This window comes from Polyergus mexicanus, unplaced genomic scaffold (assembly GCF_030449975.1).
Source record: "Polyergus mexicanus isolate NDT 795.1 unplaced genomic scaffold, iyPolMexi1.0 SCAF_6, whole genome shotgun sequence".
Lineage (NCBI taxonomy): Eukaryota > Metazoa > Arthropoda > Insecta > Hymenoptera > Formicidae > Polyergus > Polyergus mexicanus.
Window position 1 is genome coordinate 9673215 of NW_027223326.1, and position 19946 is coordinate 9693160.

At 35.7% G+C, this 19946-nt stretch overlaps 1 protein-coding gene and 1 non-coding gene across 5 annotated transcripts in view; both read left to right on the forward strand.

Moving 5' to 3' along the window:
- LOC138934186 (cytospin-A) overlaps positions 1-19946 on the forward strand; it is a 43832-nt gene that overhangs the window by 15106 nt on the left and 8780 nt on the right. For all 4 annotated transcript variants that reach the window (XM_070297647.1, XM_070297651.1, XM_070297649.1 and 1 more), the window contains 3 exons: positions 1773-1870; positions 8472-8663; positions 18729-19050. In XM_070297647.1, coding sequence (XP_070153748.1) covers positions 1773-1870; positions 8472-8663; positions 18729-19050 — 612 coding nt within the window. The remainder of the gene's footprint in view (positions 1-1772; positions 1871-8471; positions 8664-18728; positions 19051-19946) is intronic.
- On the forward strand, positions 3488-3559 carry Trnac-gca (transfer RNA cysteine (anticodon GCA)). Its single transcript has one exon. It is a non-coding gene; the product is annotated as a tRNA-Cys (tRNA).

Consider the following 19946-nt stretch of genomic DNA (forward strand, 5'->3'; position numbering starts at 1 on the left):
ATTCTTTATATATATTAATATATATATATATATATATATATATATATATATATACTTTGATTATATTTCTTTCAAAAATATAATTACACGCTGACTAAAAACATCGAGCTTATTTATCATGTGATATACAATATATAATGATACATAAAGGGGAAAAAGAGAGATAAGACAAAGATAAAATAATGGCTCACAGTCGCATCCATTAAAGATTTTACAGCCTCTTTGCAAAAAAAAAAAAAAAAAAATATATATATATATATATATATAAGTTTGTAAATAAATACACAAATTAAGTAGATATTCTTCGATTCTCGCTAAGTTATTGCTAGACACTTGAATTTGCTTAAGAAACTGATATCTCTGATACGATAATCCAATTTTTATTTTATCTACAAGAGAAGTATTTTCTGACGAAAAGATTAATAAAATTAAATCTATTTCATCGTTTCGTGCAACATTGTGGAAATTAGATACATTTTATAATAAATTATACAATATTCGAAGAATCATATTAATTATACTTTAATACTTTAATAATGAGAAGTAAAAGTCGCGCGGCGTGATATTATTGAAAGAATAATTACTTAAAAATTATGTATGAAAATTATTATATTAATTTTTTCGTTATAAAAAGTTAGCAACTATTAAATAATTACAAATTAATTTATATAATCCGGTAATTCATTTTACAGAGAGAAAACAAGAATAGCTTGTCGTGAAAAGGTTAATTATGATAGAGTTATTATAACGTGTAATATATTATTAAGATAGAGTTATTATACATGTAATATTCAAAATGTGACGACTATTACATATAATATATTTCTAAATTGATCCGATATCTGTCACCGTTACAGCGTTCGATTACTTATCCGTCTATCATAATATAAATCATGGCTGAATTAGAGCGTCACGGAAACGTTAGTTGGCGCGCGGCTACTAATAAATTTTTTTTATTTTTACTTACACTCGTGTACGCGCTTTAATTATCGCGAAAGAGAAACGAGTTGAGTTTGCGCGAAAGCACCGGCGATCCGGCCCGACGATCTTGTTCTTTTATTATACAAAATCACATCCGCGCACTCGATAATCCCGTACTTTACATTTACAACATATATATATATATATATATATATATATATATATATAAAATAGTCTACCCCATGATTTAATTGTCTCCCCTTAAGCGCGGTGCGATACACGCGAAATAGAGCGGAACGATGCGTGTTAATGCGTTTTTGCGATCGTATCCCTGATTGTTTATTTCTGCGGAAGATAATTTTCACGATCTCTCTTTTTTTCTCCTGCGAGGACATTATCGCGCCGAAGATTACGTTATCTCCACGAACAACATTACTTTTTAAATCATTTTCTTGTCGAGTTTTCTGCAGGAAATCGATCGTAAAAATGTCGAGTCTTTCTTATATTTAATTTCTTTCGATAATTATTAAAAAACAAAAGTACGCAGAGATATATTCGTTTTATTTCTCTTATTACTTTTTATTCACATTACAAATGTTCTTCATACAATAAAGATACACGATTTCGTGCTTATTAAATGCAAATATTGCATACAGAAGATCTTGTCTCTTTAAAAGCAATTTTTGTAACTTGATATGTGAATTTAATTACTAAGTTTTATTTATATCACATTTTGCATTGTATCGAGGGATTTTCAACGTTTATTAAAATTATGATTAAGGCTTAATATATAATTGCGAAGTAACTCACACAAATAACAGATACTGATTAAAAAATATCGTTCTTTTCAGACTCGAAGCGGGATGTCCGTGGGTTCGGGCGGGCGGGCACCGTTTAAACGGACCACGCAAAATACCTTATCGATTACGAAAAAATCCAGCGGAAAACAGTAAGTACATATGTTAAGAATTATAATAAAAATTGCTTGGCGAGCCAGACAAATAATTCGGTACAGAAATGCGTATATTATTAATATATACTTATAAATTTATATATCTATCTTACATATAAATTTCAGAATCTAAATAAATTAATATATTGTTTTGAACAATAAACAGCTGTGATGTAAATAATAAATTGGATTTATTTAAATTTTAATTTTTCGAAAAGAATAAATCGAAATCTAGATGGGACAAGCAATTTTTATAACCGCATTCAACATGTGAAAGATAATCTATTATTTTAACATTTTACAAAATGTATGTTGAGAATATATAATATACGACGGTATATACGACGCGATTTCTACAAAGTCCTGCATTATCGATCTCGTATCGTAACCGATTCTTAGTAGTGAACGAGACGCGATGCAGAGGACGTTGGCGTGCAATTTCATCGTCGTATAGCGTAGTAATAAGATCGCTCATTATCATAATCGTAATGTATGCGACATAGTAGCACGGTATTCTTATACGTCACGGGTCGGGAAACCGGTTATTTTTCCAAGAAATCCGTTATCCACCTGCCACTATACAGATGACTCCTAACTTTTGCTTCTGGGAATTCTGCATCGCGACTCGATAAACCATTTGGTACCGCATTTCTCTCGTCGACGGATTTTATTGTTGAACGCGCGGGAAAATTATCTCCAACCGTATATATAGGGTGGGGCATTTATATTGAGACACCTAAATATTTAAAAAATAAAGCAAGATAGAAAGAAATGTTTCGGACAAAAGTTGTTGGGTTCTAAGGGGGTCATAAGATGGTGTCATTAGTTTGACCTTGGGTAGAGGCGCTTCGGAGATTTCAATGTCAATCTTGTTTTTTTAAATGGAAACATCCCAATTTTTTTACATAAATCGATTCCGTGCAATATTCTGCATAAAAAGTTATAGAGGTATGATGGCCAAAAGTTTAATAGTTTACGAGATATTTTATATTTTATTTTATTACTTTACTTGACATAATTTTATATAAACTATGAAATATCTCATAAAATTATTTATTTAGCAATAATGTTACCTTCATATTTTAAGCTCAAAAAATGAGAGACATCAATCGGTGCAAAAAAAATAAAACAAGATTGACGTTGAAATCTCCGAAGCGCCTCCACTCAAGGTCAAACTAATGGCACCATCTTACGACCCCCTTAGAACCGAACAACTTTTGTCCGAAACATTTCTTTCCATTTTGCTTTATTTTTTAGATATTTAGGTGTCTCAATATAAATGCATCCTGTGTATATTAATTGGAAATATGTGAAATGTCATTTTAGAAAGTATAAAATTTGCAGATTTTAGTAAAACATATGCTAAAGTTTTTTGAGATTTTACATGTATAATGTTTTACAATGAAATTCTATCGTAATAATATCATTAAATCAAAATTCTAAATTTTTATTATTGCAAAATGTTTTTTTTTTCTCTTTTTTATTTTATATGTACACATTGGAGATTTGCGCATTGGTTTAACACAATGATAATTATATGAATATTTATTATAAAATTTCATTGTGACTATTGAAGCTTTGAAAAAGATTATTTAAAAAGGGAAGCTTCATATTGGGGATATAGCTCAGTGGTAGAGCATTCGACTGCAGATCGAGAGGTCCCCGGTTCAAACCCGGGTGTCCCCTTTCCTTTTTTTTTTGTTTTCCTATGGCTCCTCAAAATTATTGTTTTTATCCATCTTTGCTTACTATTTATGTTTATCTTTGGTAAAAATCATTTTGAAATATTATTAAAGAATCACATAATTATTTTTCTATATTAAATCTTATTTTATTTTCAAAGATCTGCAATATTTTACGATAAAGAAATTATTAAGTAGCTTTGTTATTTTCTTAGATTTTCGTTTTCGTGATAAGCTATTAAAATTTTTGCATCCAGAAATTCTCGTGCCAAGTGAACAAACCAATGAATCTTTCCGTGAAAATTATATATAAATTTCTTTGTGGAAAATATTACCGTGCAACTTTATTAGATTAATAATAGATAGATACAAGGTGTGTCACATTTCTCTTAGTAATGCCGTTAATGCAATATAGCGCTTTCGCGTACAGATAAACTTACTGAACATTCACGTATAAATTCACGTCGCGTTTCATCACTTAAAATCCGATTCTCGGAGACGAGAGAGCGAACGTCACGTAACCGAGATAAATGAGTGCATGCGCGTGTTACGAGCCGGTCTGGACGACCGTCTTCTAGAAAACATGCTTTTCTACCTGCGATATTCATCGCACAATCCGGAAAACGCGCACGTAAACTCTTTTAATGCAAATGCACGCGAGATGATTCAATCCCAGTATATTTTCGTTCATTTATATAATAATCAAAAAACACACACACGTGAGAATTTATTTTTGACATATCGAAAATTATGAAGAAAATTAAAATATTAATTTATGCAAATATATTTAGTTCCTTAATAAACAATATATCATACAATAAAATTTTAATAAAATTTAGAAGAGAGTTTCTTACTAAACTAAATATATATATATATATATATATATATATATATTTGTGTGTATATGTATATAATAATTTAATTGATAATTATAATTATTGGTATTGTTGTAAAAAGATTCAATTTAATTATTTCTATCCATTTTACGTAATGATTAAAATATTTCAATTTGTTTTCGCTCCCATGTAAATCAATTTTTTCCCAAGTAAAATTGGCATATCTCTACGTGCATCTTTTCGTCGACACGAAATACGACTTATGATTTTTATACTGGATTCTATCAGCGGCACGACAAATCGCTCATAATTTACGTTTTACGTAATGCCAGGTGAGCGTTGGTTAACCGAGTGCGGGTTACGGCCGAGTAAAGCCGCTTAAAACGAAATCAATCTGTTTTACGGGGGCCATCGATCGATCGATCGATCGTTCGTTCGTTCGTTCGTTCGTTCGTTCGTTCGTTCGTTCGCAACAAACGGATCTGACGAGAGGGCATTGACCAACGGTTATCGATCTGACCTCATCAGCTGGCGGAGATATACTGGATACGGTATTAACTCGTCGGATTCTCGATCGCCTCGATCTTTAACCCCTGGTTCTTTCCAAACACGCGCGATCTTGATCTCCGATATCTTCAACGATAACGACAGAATTCGTTTAACGCGAAAAGAGATGCGACTATAATAATTTCTAACACATGCAAATATATACGATTATATGATTTTATATGCGTATGATTAAAATATTATATATATTTATTAATCTAAGAGACATTCACATTTTACATTGCTGCATATAACATATATATAATTTTTTGTAAACGCGTTTATTATGTTATATAAAAGCTTTTACTTTAATATTAATTTTTTTTTTAAATATTTTAATGAAAATATTTCTATATTTATCAATGAATAATATTCACTTTGAAAGGATGAAAAATTTTTCGGCATCGAGGTCATTATGCAACCTTCGAGACGAGACACCTTCCTCCGCGCGTTATTTTCCCGATTATAACTTAGCCGCCGAGAAGACGCGATAACGAAATTAGCGTTGGTGCGTGAAATCGACTGCCACCGTCTCTCTTAATTAATCCCGCGGGGGAAATTTTAACGGCGCGTACGCACACGTGCGTTACGCAATTCCCTTCCCCGTTAATCACCTGCATCGCGCTTCTCGGCAATCGCGTTACGTTAATACGCGCGCGAGCATTACGTAATACCATATCCTATTGATTCCTTGCGTAACTAGAAATTCAACGGCTTTCCCGCGTTTATGCTGTATCGATCATTATCGAACGTGCGGGCGAATAGGCGGTTGTTCACCGCCTCCGATTTTTTATTATGCAACGATATTACGGATTGCACATCGATTGTTTATGGCATTTATATTCTTCGTCATTCGTAGGCGCGAGTATATGTTATGAAAGCGATACAATTTTAAAATTGTTGACACAGAAACGAGTCTACATATATGGTTGGAACTTTCTAACATATTATTTTTTCAAGAATTGTATATATTATAAATTATATGTAATATAAAGCAAAGTATTTGAAATAATTAATGTAATTTAATTTAGTTTAATTTATTTAAATATCTAACTATTAAGCACGAACAAATTTTTTTCTCTAGATCATTATATTTAAATATACTTTAAAAAAATTTAAAATTCTACAATTCTTATATAAAAATAATATATATAATTATAAATCTGTATAGAAAAATAATGTTGAAATATTTTTTATATGCATTACGTTACACGATAATTTACGAATTCCTACCGCGATGTCATTAATTTTAAACGAACGATTTTGCAAATAAATAATTTATAAATTACTCACCTTCGCCATCGTCCGACGCCTATATACAAATCTTTTCCTTCTCTTCTTTTCATCCATTGATGCTTCTTCATGACACACTCGCCAAAATTAGTTAAAGTTTAGCCTTAATTAGCAAAATATGTAACGATCGCGCGACACTTTTCACGGCATTCTCGATTAATTGCGATGCGCAAATTTTATTATATTGAGACGAAAAAGCAACGCGAAAGCTATGATCCACTTGACAATGAACTCGACGACACTCATTGCAATAATGTATCTTTAATGCTAATGAATAGTATATATCAGCATATCTCGAAACAATTTGATATATATATCTTACGCATTAGATTAAGTTAATATAAGTTAAGCGAATAAAAGAAATCAAATATTAAAATTTAAAATAGATATCCGCAGATTTCAATATTCGAAAATATATTTAGTTAAGCTTATCAATTGTTTGCACGACTGATTTTGATCGAATAAGTCTGGAAAAACACATTTTCAGAAATTACAACGATGTACAATAAAATGTATTTATGCGCGATATTGAAAATATCGCGCGATTTATATGAAAATATTAAAAATGGAATTATAATAACGATTGTATTAATTAAATGTATATCGTGACGCGAAATACGTATTATTGTATTAACAAGCAGTTCGATATATCATGCGAATCGTTTATCGTAGGAATTAATAAATTACGCGAGCCGATGATAACAATTAGCGACTGATCGCGTTTTGGAAAATAATACGACGCCGATGCGCGATTTACATTACTACCTTGTTTGAGTGTCACCGTGAAGCAAGGTCAAGATCAGCGCTACTATTGTTAATATATACACGCTATCGGCACTATACGTCGCGTAGTAAGACATTAGCGTCGAATAACGGGTGACGCTTAATATTTAACCGCGAAATATTTAACATAATGAATATATACGAGGAATACTTTGCACGTATGTCCCTCGATTTTTTTTTAGCTAATCATTTAATAATTGATGTTAAATCACGGCTGTTGATTCTTTTTCTCACTCGATTTTACGATTCATTTATTACTGATAATTCTTAATTCGAAAATCATTAGCAAATTACATGTAAATCGATGAAATATTCAAAGCACGAGATAGAATATATTTGAATCTCTTTCTCTCTCTAAATATATTTAAAGAAATAATTATCGCCGATATCATAATGAAACAATAATTTATAATTCACATATCCTGCCACTTTAATATTATATTTTGAAATGCGATTATTCTATAATATTTTATCATCGATTCGCATACTCGATTAATTTTTGTGCTAATTGATTCGTATGATATGCCACTTGTTTATTAATAATATGTATTTTACGAGATTTACGCATTGAAATTCTACTAGGCTTTTGTAACGCTAATTTTAATTATATCGATTTACCATTAACTCGCGATTCGCGTAGTATCGTAATATCGGAGTGAAGTCGATTATCATTTTCGATCATTAACAAAATATTGCGAATATAAAGTACAGATTCTAAAATTAATCGATTGAGCAAGCCGATGATAAAAATAGGAAAGAACGATCACGCTTCGAAAAATAATACGATGATAGATGTGGACCGACTTTTACGCCACTATATACCTATTCGCTCGAGTATCGCCGTACGAATGAACAAAGTTAAGGCCATATTATTGTTTACATACAGCGCGTTAGGAATTTATCAACTGCGAGAATATTTTAGTCGAATGAATCTCTGTCTTTCTCGCAAATGGTTTGAAAAGTTATAACGAGATGCAATGTATTTATATTTATGTAGTTTTGCTTATATATATGTATAAGTGTGTATATGAGCATTGTATGATTCTATGTATATATATTATATGTTATCTGTATGATTACTATATAAATTAGACGCATAATAGATTTTTAATGTATAAATCTCGAGAAACATATTAACAAACATATCGGTCGTTTGAACGCAATTATTCTTTCGTATCTTTATCATTGATTCGCGTAATTTATTAATCCCTGTGATAAACGAGTCTTTTATAATATATCTATTGCTTGTTAATACATAATACATTTTTTTGCAAGATAATATATGCCATACATAGAGTATCTAACGAGTTAATATATTAATCCGGCGCTTCGGGGGCGACTTCTTTACAACTGCGGTCCGTTTCCAAAATGGACAGGATTAGTCTCGCTGCGATAAATGCCTTCGTTGATTAAGACAAAAGATATGTCACACAATCTTTAATTAATGCGGATTTTCAGGGCAAAACCCGCGGAGCCAGCAGCAACTGCAGCGGCACCGACACCAACGAGATCAGCGCCGAGTGCGGGGCGAAAAAGGGACGCGGTCGCGTCGCTCTTTAGCGCGAGAAGGCCGGCGACGAATAAGAAAGTCGAGCGCACGGTCGTCGTTCGAGGAGACAAGGCGACGAACCCGACGAATCAGCGGCTAAAGTAAGTCCTCAAGCATGATCCCTTGCATGCGCCTCGTCGTTTGTAAAATAAAATGAAAAATAAAAGAAGGAAAAAAACGAGAGAGGAAGAGAGAGGAAAAAAGCGCCGCATGCGAGATGCGTCCGTTCGTCGTTAGTTCGCGCGAACCGGGTTCGATGACCCGGCCCCGGGCTTCGCGCTCCTTTCCCCATCGATTTCTCGATGCCACGCGCTGTACGAATGGTATTGAGGATATATATCTCCGGGTATCTCGATTCTTCCTCCGCGGGGACGTCGTCGAGATCGCCGCCGCGTCACCGTATGCTTGACCGACCCGCGATCTTGATATGTATGTATCTCGGCGAGATACGCGATATTTATTTCTAAGGTAATGACAGACGCAATGATCTGTGTACGCGACAGGCGAATTTTCGCGAAATATGCGATCGATAGTTTTCTATATGCGCGATTAATTATTAACTTTTTTTTTTTTTATGTAATATAAGTATTCTTATATTTTTCTTCATTTTACCTTTTTTATTTTTCTTTTAAACATTTTAGCGAAATAAAATAAAATATTAACATGTATTTATATACAGCATTCCTCATTCTTATGTATGCGCGTTCTCTGGTTGACCTCGATATATGTATCTGGTACAATATTTCCGTGTCTATGAATTTTTATCTCGAAGTGAATGCTACGACTTGGTAGTCAATTGGGAATTTTCTTTACGCGCGAGTTCTCTTTATCTTTTTTTTTTTCTCTCCTTCTTTAATCTTGATACGTCTACGCCCGATTTTTCGTCGTCCTCGGTTTATGTCTATCAGTATATATTGTTTATGGCATGAAAAGGCAGTCGCTCGACGCGCAACTAATCGCGTTTAATTTGCGCCGTGTATTTTTGACGCATAATCGACAGATCGATCTTCCGCCGAAAATATATCCAGCCACGTCAAACCAATCGCTTTTTCATTATCGATTTATAACTTTAATCCAGCGAACTGTGCTGTTACCTTAGATATAAATAAATTATTTTTTACCGCAAACGAATAAATCGTCATTTTCTAGAACGAGTTTCGAAAGTCATACAGCAATAATTGACGACGTAATAAAATAAGGTGACGATAGAAATGTAGAAGTTCTATGCGCGTTTATTGAATTCTGCGACTTGCAAAGAATAGGAAAACCAAAAGAGATCTATATAATTGAAAATATGAAAAAGCGGAATATATTTATAGATTGACGAACGAATGAAAATTTGAAGGAAAACTATTAAAAACAATTTAACTTTTTAATATTAATTTTTCGTATTTTTACCTAATTAGTATCATACGGTACACGAAAGTTCGAAACTTAATCGTGCAGAGAGAATAAAAATTTATAAATACACAGCCAGTCAAAAATTGTTCAAGATTAAAAACTGTTAATTTGTATATTGTAGTGTTAACAACATTGAATAAATGATATCGGGATTTTCTCGATGCTTTTGTGTCTCGCGCGGCTCGCACTCGCGCACTCACTTTCTCTCATTTCCCGTTTCTCTCTGGCTGGATATCGCGAATCTTTCGAAATATCGCTCGCCGATAAGAGAAAGCGAATTATTGTCTTCATATATAATACCGCGCGGTTTAAATTAGTTTAAAATTCTCGAGGCTACAATAATATCCTGATCATTTATGTTATCGAAGCAGCATCTCTATAGCAACTTTTTTAAAAATTATTTCCTTATTGCAAAGTCTGTAATAATTTTCTTTAAAAAAAAAAAAAGTACATAATTTTTAACTATTTTATGAGAAATAAATGCAAATACATGTGATATATAACAATAAATAAATATATGTCGCAATAAAATTAAAATTTTTGGGATATTATTTCGATATAACGGATCATTGAAAATCGCTAAAGAATTGGATGGTATGTATGTTTATCTCTTAAATTTGAGTTTAATGCGGAGCATCATCGATGGGCCTGGGCCCTTGAAAAGTTATTTATGAACTCGAGGACTCAAAGCCGGGAATGTTATTTAGCAATACGCTGACAAGTGTTAAAAAATGAAGCTAATTCGCGATTTTATCGTTCATGACTTTGTATTGTACGCATATGCTTCTGAGAGCGATGAGAACCTTAAACGTTCGCGTAGTGCAGAGCTTCTTTTAATTCGTAAGATCGAGAATATATTTCCATGCGCGTTTATTTGATTTTTACGCTTTTGCTTTGCTTATTTCGATCGTGTACAAATTTAATATTATATTTGTAACGCGCATAATGCATCGTATAAATCTCTGCCGGACAACTCGCGCCTTCGGATATTCGCCGATACTTGGGTATCGATGTGCCGGTATACGCGTGGGCATCAGGCCCATCACTAGCCAACGACCCACTCTCTTGGCAATGAGAGCGGCGGCACTTGGTACCGACCCACATACCCAGTGAATCAAAAGTCAATGGGCGGCGCGACGCGCGCCGGTGCGTTCACCGTATTTGCGCCGAGTCGCGTAAAATCGCGAGAGAGGAGATACCATCGTGAATAAATTTGTAAAAGTTCGCGGATAAGCTAATTTTTCTCACGAAAGCGATCTTGCGAGATAGAAATTCACTTTTTAACGTAACGTGTGACGCGATCGCATTGTTCTCGACAGAGCGCAACATATCTGGATTATTACAATAGTTGAAATGCCAACTGCGTTTATTTCATCGGGCAGCCTTATGCATTTGCAGTTTCTTGTGTGAAATCGCGAAATATAGTTATATAAAAAATTCGTTATATTTTTTAAAATTATTTAAATTCTTGCTCTTCTCAGACGAGATATCAGACAACCTCGTCGATCTTCGGATTCTGGCATTGTGTTTGAACAATAATGTTTTTTTCAAATTCGTGAAAAACCAATTTCTGGAATAAAAGACAAATTTATATTTATCGCATTTAAACGAATCATTCATCTTAGAATAATCGATGAAAAATGTATGTATGACGGAAAACTAGAAAGTGATCGTAATGATTTTTTTTAAGAAGTTCATTATTCTTCCGGCATCTGCAACTCAATTTAAAGATGCGGTAAGAATGTGACACGATCAGTGATGTATCTTAACGCTGTCCCTTGATTTTGTCGCGAAGCAGAGACGGAGATCTCGACACAGAGCAGCCACTGTTGAGCGGTGATGATTGAACGGTCGCCTCCGTTGCTTCGTAATGCGCGCTTGGAAACGAGCGAGCGGCTTCTAAACGAAAGGGTCTCCGAGGAAGGGCAGAGAGGCAATTGACTTCTCTCGTATCCGAGCGAGAAAGAAACAATGAGAGACGAGCATGCGAGAGTGACGTCATTGCTCTGAAAAGATGCGCTCCCGGATTCATCGTCACGTTTTCAACCGCGACAGCCTTACTTGGTCGATCGAAACGAATTCCGAGTTTTATAGGACGAGTTTGGTAGATCATTGTATTGCTGCATGTATAAGAAATTTTCGATAAAAATCAGGGATAAGGAAGAGATAAAAGCGGGAGGAAAAGCTATCAGCTGTAGGGTCTCCGACAGGAGAATGACAGGAGATGTTTCCGAGCACGGTTTCTCTCGACGCGAAATATGACTGTTACAATATTTATTTGCAACAAATGGATACGCCGATAAACGTGTTTACACAGTAAATAAATAAATAAGCCGTCCCTGTGTTTTCCTTCCACGCTCTTGTCATTGAATTTCGAATTTTTTTTTCTCCTTTATCTCGTTCGAGATCTTACTTTTTTCATTCTCAAGCAACGTATTTTTCTTCCCTCGATGAAGAACATTCTTTATAGGATCCCTTCTTATTTTCTCATCGTTCTTCGCAGTCACTTTCTCTCTCATGATTATGACAGTTGCATAACTTTAAAGCGCGACTCGACAACAAAAAAATATTTATCTCTTCCCAACCAGAAACACCTTTATAGACAGAGTGACGTCAGTGGCCGATACGAACACGGCCGGTCTGTACACTACACCTTGTGATAAGGATATCTACTTATGTCTCGTTCACGCGAGATAAAGGTACATACTTTAAGCGAACCCGAGACAGAGTTCGATAAAACAGAGCTGTTCTTTTCTTTTTTCTAAGCATTCGCTTGTATCGGATATCTCTGATAATGTTTGAGAATAGAGTAGAATTTCATCTTTCCTCAGACTTTCATCGGAACGTCGCGATAATTATAACAGCCTTGCAATTCTAAATAAATGTGTAATGGAGCACAATGAATGAATCGTTAATTCGAGCAAAAAAATAATAGCGCGATATTTTTCGAAATACGAAATAAAATATTGTGAAATATATATATATAATTTAAACACTTTTACGATTGCATTTAAATACGATTTAATTTTTTTTTTTTTATAACAAGATAAATATGATTTAATTGACATATTCTCGCCGCAAGATTAAATACACTACAAATCGGATTATTAGTCAAGAACTGTGAAAATCTGTTGAATCTGAAACGCGCTTAAATTAACAACTTCGATTTAGTACGCAAATATATTTATTCTCAGGTGAGCCACGTGATCCAAGAGAGACGCGATAAACATTTTTATCTCGACGATCACGTAATAGAAAGTTACCTTGAGACGGCACTCATCGAATTCGACGACGATATGTATATCGCGCACGCTCTGCAAGAAATTTAAATCGTATCGCAGAGTCTTGTGTCTTCGGCTTCGGTATGCGCGCTAATAACTGCTTACGTATCACTATAATGCGATGTTGAAATATTAATGGCTGAATGAATAATGATTAATAAACAGATCTGTAAATTTCGAGGCGGTGAGTTTTTTTTTTTTTTTTTTTTTTTTTTTTTTTTTTTTTTTTTTAAGGTCTAAATTGACGTGATGAATCAGCAATGTTCTCCGATTATGGATTCATTGATATCCGGTGAATGCCGTAGAAAATGACATAATAATGGGAAACAAAGCTGTGCAGTAAATTTAATCCGAATATTGTAATTTTCATTCCTCTCGATAAGATTTTTATCTGTTTATCACGTAATTCTGAGGGAACTTTTTTTTTTTTTTTAAATTTCAAAGTTAGACGAAATATGAGGAAGTAAAATTGTAATATAGAAAGAGAAAATTTTATTTTGTCGATCACATTTTATTTTGTCATTCACATTTATTGATAGAAATTAAAATTGCACACATGCACAAATCCTCCAACTTTATAAAACAACGAGATAGTAAAACGGAAAAATTTATGTTTCGTTAATAATTGAGCGAAATACGGTTTCGTTCTGAGAGACGATCCGGTGAAAATTTCTATCGGTACTTGTAGTAACGGAATCTCAAGAAACGGTCGCGGATGCCGCATCAGGGCACAGTGCCGTCTCTGTTCTGCATTATCTTTCCGATCTCGGAGCTTCATGTCCGGCTCTATCACTTCGTTCTCTGGACGATGACGTCGTCGCGAGGACTTATTGCCTCGCCACGTGCATGAAAATTGATACTGTGCCGATTCGCGCAAGGAGCGATCGTATGTGCCGCTGTTATCCGTGTACTTAGATTACGATCGATATGTGGGCGCATAAAATATCCTTAGGCGATTTTTCTGCAATTCTCGCGCGGATATACGAGCCATTGAGTAATAATAAGTCATATCCAATCCATTGTAAAGAACATAATATAATTCGTGAAAGTAAAAAAGAAAAGCTTGTGGAAAAGTTTGATATTATATTTTCAATTTATTAAATTAAGCGAATAATTTTTGTGACTACATTTATATTATATCTACATTTTGATATCGAAAAAATATATCATTATCGTGACATAATTTTATATTTTTCTGAAGAGAGTTAAGCGGGTTCACGCATTATAACGATTGAAAAATTTGCAGCTCGTATTCCTATTCTCTTCTTTTTTAAATGTATAATATTCTGGCTAAAAGAGCGAAAAATCTCTAACGTTTTACGGCGCGGAGATATTATGCGGGAAAGTGTATGCTACTCGCGCTCGCATTTTTACTCGCGATTATTATAGCACAATTTCGTCCAACGGCTCAGATACCAGCTGACGAGAGAGCTCGAGGGATCGTCGTCGAGGAGTGTCGTATTTCCGGAAAAATGCATACCGGTTTGCCCCGGGCCACGGAGGTTTGGTGCACGTGCGAATGTGCATCCAGGGGTCCCGACGCGGGGGCCCCATCGTTACGGACGAACGATTTTACCGCACATCACGATGCAATCGCGAAGCATGCGTCATGTTGCTTTCGATTCCTTTCTCCCTCTTGTCGAACCGCATCAAACTTTTAACGTTAAAATATATTTATTTTCCACGATTTTATACAAATTAGGGATGAATTTTTTATTAAGTATGAATTTGTGCTAAATTTAAATTTTCGTAGAAATTGTACGCAATTGAAATATTCGTGTCAATTATTGATAATAAGATTATTAGCGTTAATAATATTAATAACTTTTTGAAATAATATTTTTAAAAATATTTTTGTTAAGAGAGAATTTGAATTGTAACATGTAAATTTAGGCTCGCATCTTAGAAACGTTAATTTTGATTTAATTTAATTTTTTATCTACAAATCATCGCAGACTCGTGGCAGCATAGAGTAACACTGATATTTGGGAGCGGTATCAACATCAATAAGAATCAAATACAATTGATAAAAGTATCCGCTTGTCATTCGATCGTTTAACGAGCGACGAACAGATAGGTTTGATCTCTCGAACGTGTCGCGTTTCATCCTGCTCCTTGAGGAATTCCATCTGATGATGTAAAAATTTCTTTATTATCGGTACTTGAATGGAATTACATATTCGCATTACAAAAATTTCTAGGAAAAATCTACACAATCTATACATATTTAATTTATTGAATTTTAGCCACTTTATATTTTAGATTATAATTTTAAGAAGTAGATAGAAGCAAAATTGAGCACACACAGATATGTATCCAGATACAAATCCAAGTTGTAGGTATGAAAAAAATTATCTATACATAAATAAGGTTATACACAAATAAAATGAAGAATGTAAATAGGTAGAAAGAAAACTGCTTGTTTCTATCTTCAAATACTCTATACTTCAAATCTCGCGAGGCGAGAAGACATTTCAGCCACCGGGTACATACCATATGTCGACCGTATGAGAAAACTGGTCGACCGGTGAGACGTCTGCGGATTCCGTGTGGCCTCCTTAAGCAGCTCTCCTCTCTGCTCCTCTCCTCCCTTCTCTTCCACGGTCGTACCATCTTCGACGGCGACGAGGCCCGTACCCGTTCCCAAGAGCCCAATGGCTGTATCTCTCCCGTACCATCAGCTCTCGTCCGGGTAATTATCTCTCTCCTCTTCTTTCTTTCTCTCTTCCTTCTCTGATCGAAAATCGATGCGATACCGAGTTATCGAAGCGCGTCAATACCGACGATCAGTTTAATAAGTCGATATTTTGCAAATGACAATTGAATTTATTACAAACATTGGCATCGCTGGATCTTATATTTCGAAACAGCCCGAAATTTCGAAAGATCGGTCGTCAGGGGTGTTTGGTAATAGGCGATTCTCATACAGCTGATTAGCTGTCAAATTCTTAGGTAATATTTTGTTTAAAAATATTCAGGCATGAAAGCGAGATTATAAGCGAGAAAATGTTATTTTTCTAAATGGAGTTTACTTTACATTTACATAATGGAATTCTAACTTAGAACATATAGTTAGCTACAATCTGATTTTTTTTTTTTTTTACAATTCAAAGGTTCGAAATAAAATGCAAAAATAATATAACGTTAAATTTTAATAGAGAAAAGAATAATTTTAATTTCTGATAAAGAATATCTGTTTGTTCCATCCTAATGAGAATACATCGATTAACATAGGAAGATTGCACAACATTTACATTTTGTATTATTAAATATTTACTATTAATTACGCACGTATATATTTAATTTAAACCATTATCCAATGATTTTTCTTCGGGGGGGGGGGGGATTCAATTAAGTTTGACCGTCGTCGAATCTATTCTGCACGCGTATATAATTTCCTTGGTCTGAATAGCACACGGATAAGTTTAAAGCAATCTATAATTATGTTCTTTAAAAGGCGATACAAGGGATCGCGAGGGAATTTGCGATGAAGAGAATTCCTCAATGGCCGACGAATGCGGCCTGAGTACGACCTCTGGTTACATTTACAACTCGTTGGCCCTTCGGGGTCCAGCGAGCGCGGCCGCCTAAGAAAAGCCTTGGTCGGGAAGGCGAAGAGGGGACCAAGGTAGAATTATAGAGGGGAAAGAGGGAAGAGGGAGGGGAGGACTGTCGACTCGCGTATTCAGATTCAGTACTCGATGCACCGTCGTACGGTATGCGTCGTTTCTGGTATCCCCAGCGCTCGGGATAACCGAATTTCTATTCTCGAGAACATTCCTCGCCCCCCCCCCCTCCCTCCCTTGTGGCGCCTTGGGTCGTCCTTGGGGATCCTTGAGGAGTCAGTGCCACTCGGTCGTTCTTCCACGCGGAACGAAACGGATAGCAACAAGTGGTCGCCGCGCGACGCGACCAACGACGAGGCTCCTCGTCAGCCTCCGGCGCCGGATCATCTCCGAAGAGGAAGACGAAGCGAGGGACTCTCGACGCGTCGAGGAAAGTGGCTCGAGGCCGCTCGCTCACGCACGAATCTTTGAATTCCTCGCCACGAGCGCTCGCCACACGATGCGGCGATTATTCGTCCATGTCGTATAATATCGTCATTGTCACGGTGTATCCTGGAACGAACGAGAGAGATCTTTGTCCCGGAGATGACCGGTTGAGAAGCGAGCGGAACGTTGCGACCTTAAAACGCTGAAAGATGCTAAAACGTTAAAGATGCCACTCGGTCTGAAGTTCCGGTGAAGATGTCAAAATTATTGCGCTTGCGCATTTAGAGACGCCGGAGGTTGCATGCATCGCGGAAAGATACATCCGAATGCGTTCTTAGATACCTAGGCGATCTTTTTAAGAACTGAGTTTAAAATTGTGTGTCTTAAACGCATTTTGAAAGTGCGTTGAAATTTGAATGGTGGAAGCAATTCTCGATATGAATTTCATGATCGCCTTTTGAAGAATTTATTGAGATTGATTATTTGACTCTATCTAAATCGACAATAGTGAATTGTGTGTTATCGAACGCATTGAAAGTGTATCGAATCTTAAATGAGTTTAAAGTATGGAGAAACTCTGATTTTTTTCAAATATCAGGATCATTTTTTAGAAACTAATTTTAAAGATATCGATTAAATTACTCATTTTTATTTTTGATAAATTTTGCGCTCTCGAACGCATTGAAGATAAATTGAAATTTAAACGTGTTTTAAAGTCGAGAAACTCTCATTACGCGATTTCGCAATTGTCCTCGTGGAATAAACTAATTGCGCGGATACGGATTAATTCCTATCTGGATCAACGATAAAAGCCTTCTAAGCAAGGCTAACAATAAGTTCGTGTGCATCGTAACTCGGATGTATTTTAGACTTGAAGAAATCTCACCGCAAATTTTGCTCATAATAATATAATCTCGCGAAGTGATAACTGAAATATATTATTTCAGTGTGATATCGGAAAGCTATTCATTCAAAGGACGCTTTGGAAATATAATATATTATTAAAGAATACTGTTAATTCACACATGGTTACGCAATCGAAACCACTATCAGGATTCCTCGTTCAGTCTCGAGGATGAATCTCTCGTCGCACGTCGACACCCCGGCGTGTTCTTCCGCGAGAATCTAATCGGGAGACGATTGTCGAACGACCGCGACAATCGCCGTCAATTCGTATCCCTGATTTAACAACAATTACGTCCATTCATCGTAAGCAGATGACAGGATGACAGGAATCTTGCCGACGCGTTCATTCTCCTCGAAGCGTTCGCTAACGGGAACAGTGGACGATGTCATCGTCCGTTGACGGCGAGGGTCGTTCCAGGTCGCAGGCTGCTTAGTCGCTTCTCCTCGTCGACGAGATTCGGATAAAAAAGAATCATCCCGCTTACGTTTCCCTCGGACACCCTCTCTCGCTTACGAGAAACGATCGTTCGAGATACGCGGTGATCAGTCGAGTGACCATGATGAAGTTCAAATCGCTGTTTCGCAGAGGACAGCCCAGCCAGCAGTCGGCGCAGCAGCAATCGGCGCCGCTACGCCAGGCGTCGAGCGCCTCCTCGCTGGAGGCAAAGAGCGACGTTCCGTCGACCGGGAACAACTGGGCCGGCTCCCTGGGCGGCAAGGAGCCGGCCAGATCCAAGGCGACGACGACGGCATCCAAGGCCCCTGCCAAGGCCTCCAGGATGCAGGAGCTGGAGCGCGAGATCGAGGCCCTACGCAAGGATCGCGCGCGTCTCGAGGCGAACCTGCACGACGCGGTGTCCGATGCTCGTAATCTGCGCGAGTTGCGCGCCGAGCTCGTCTCCCTCAAGGTAAGCCTCCCGCCAGGTTCACTATTTGTCGAATCAAGATCGGGAAATAATTTTCGTATTAATTTCATATTAAAGAATGATTATTTTATATATTAAAAAACGACGAGTGAAATTCGGACTTTTGTAATAACGTACGTGATATCTGCAAATTCGATCATCATAATCGTATCAGGAATTTTTGTATTTATTATTAATTTAATATTGACCTGGGAATCTGTCCTGGTTATCGATATGCACGATGACTATTATTGGTTTCTTCGAGAGATTTTATTCGCGCTTATACGATCTTTTCTGTTACGATCGTATCTCTTTCTCGATATCGAATCACCTGAATCAATCTGTACATGTATATATATAATTTCTTCATATTTCTTTTTAATCGCTCTTGCTATCTTTTTCATTAAAATTAAAATCGATATTATTTTTCGAACGATCGAGGATACAATGCAATTAGAAAATGTCTTATTGTATACAATTATATATTATAAAAGCTTTTATTTCATTCATCCAACATTCTGTCTTTAAATGGGTCACTTATAATTTAAATTCGCTTTGATCGTAAAAAAATTTGTAGAATTTCTTATCATTATTAGAAGTTAAAAGTCGACTCATACAAATAAAGGCATCGTTACAGCCGTTTGCACAATTCGGCGTATGTGACAAATAATATTTCGTCTCTGTCCTTCTCCCCTCATTTCGCACGTTGAAGCCAACTGCAGCTATTTCGGACGCGTTTATCTAGATGCGCGCAGATATAGAAATCCTTTATTATAATTTTATACGATTGATATAATGTATAATAATGCGTAAAACGCGTGGATCTTAAACAAAGAAATTAAAAAATTTACTATAACTTTAACTCTTTCATTTATAGAAATAGATAACATTGATCGATC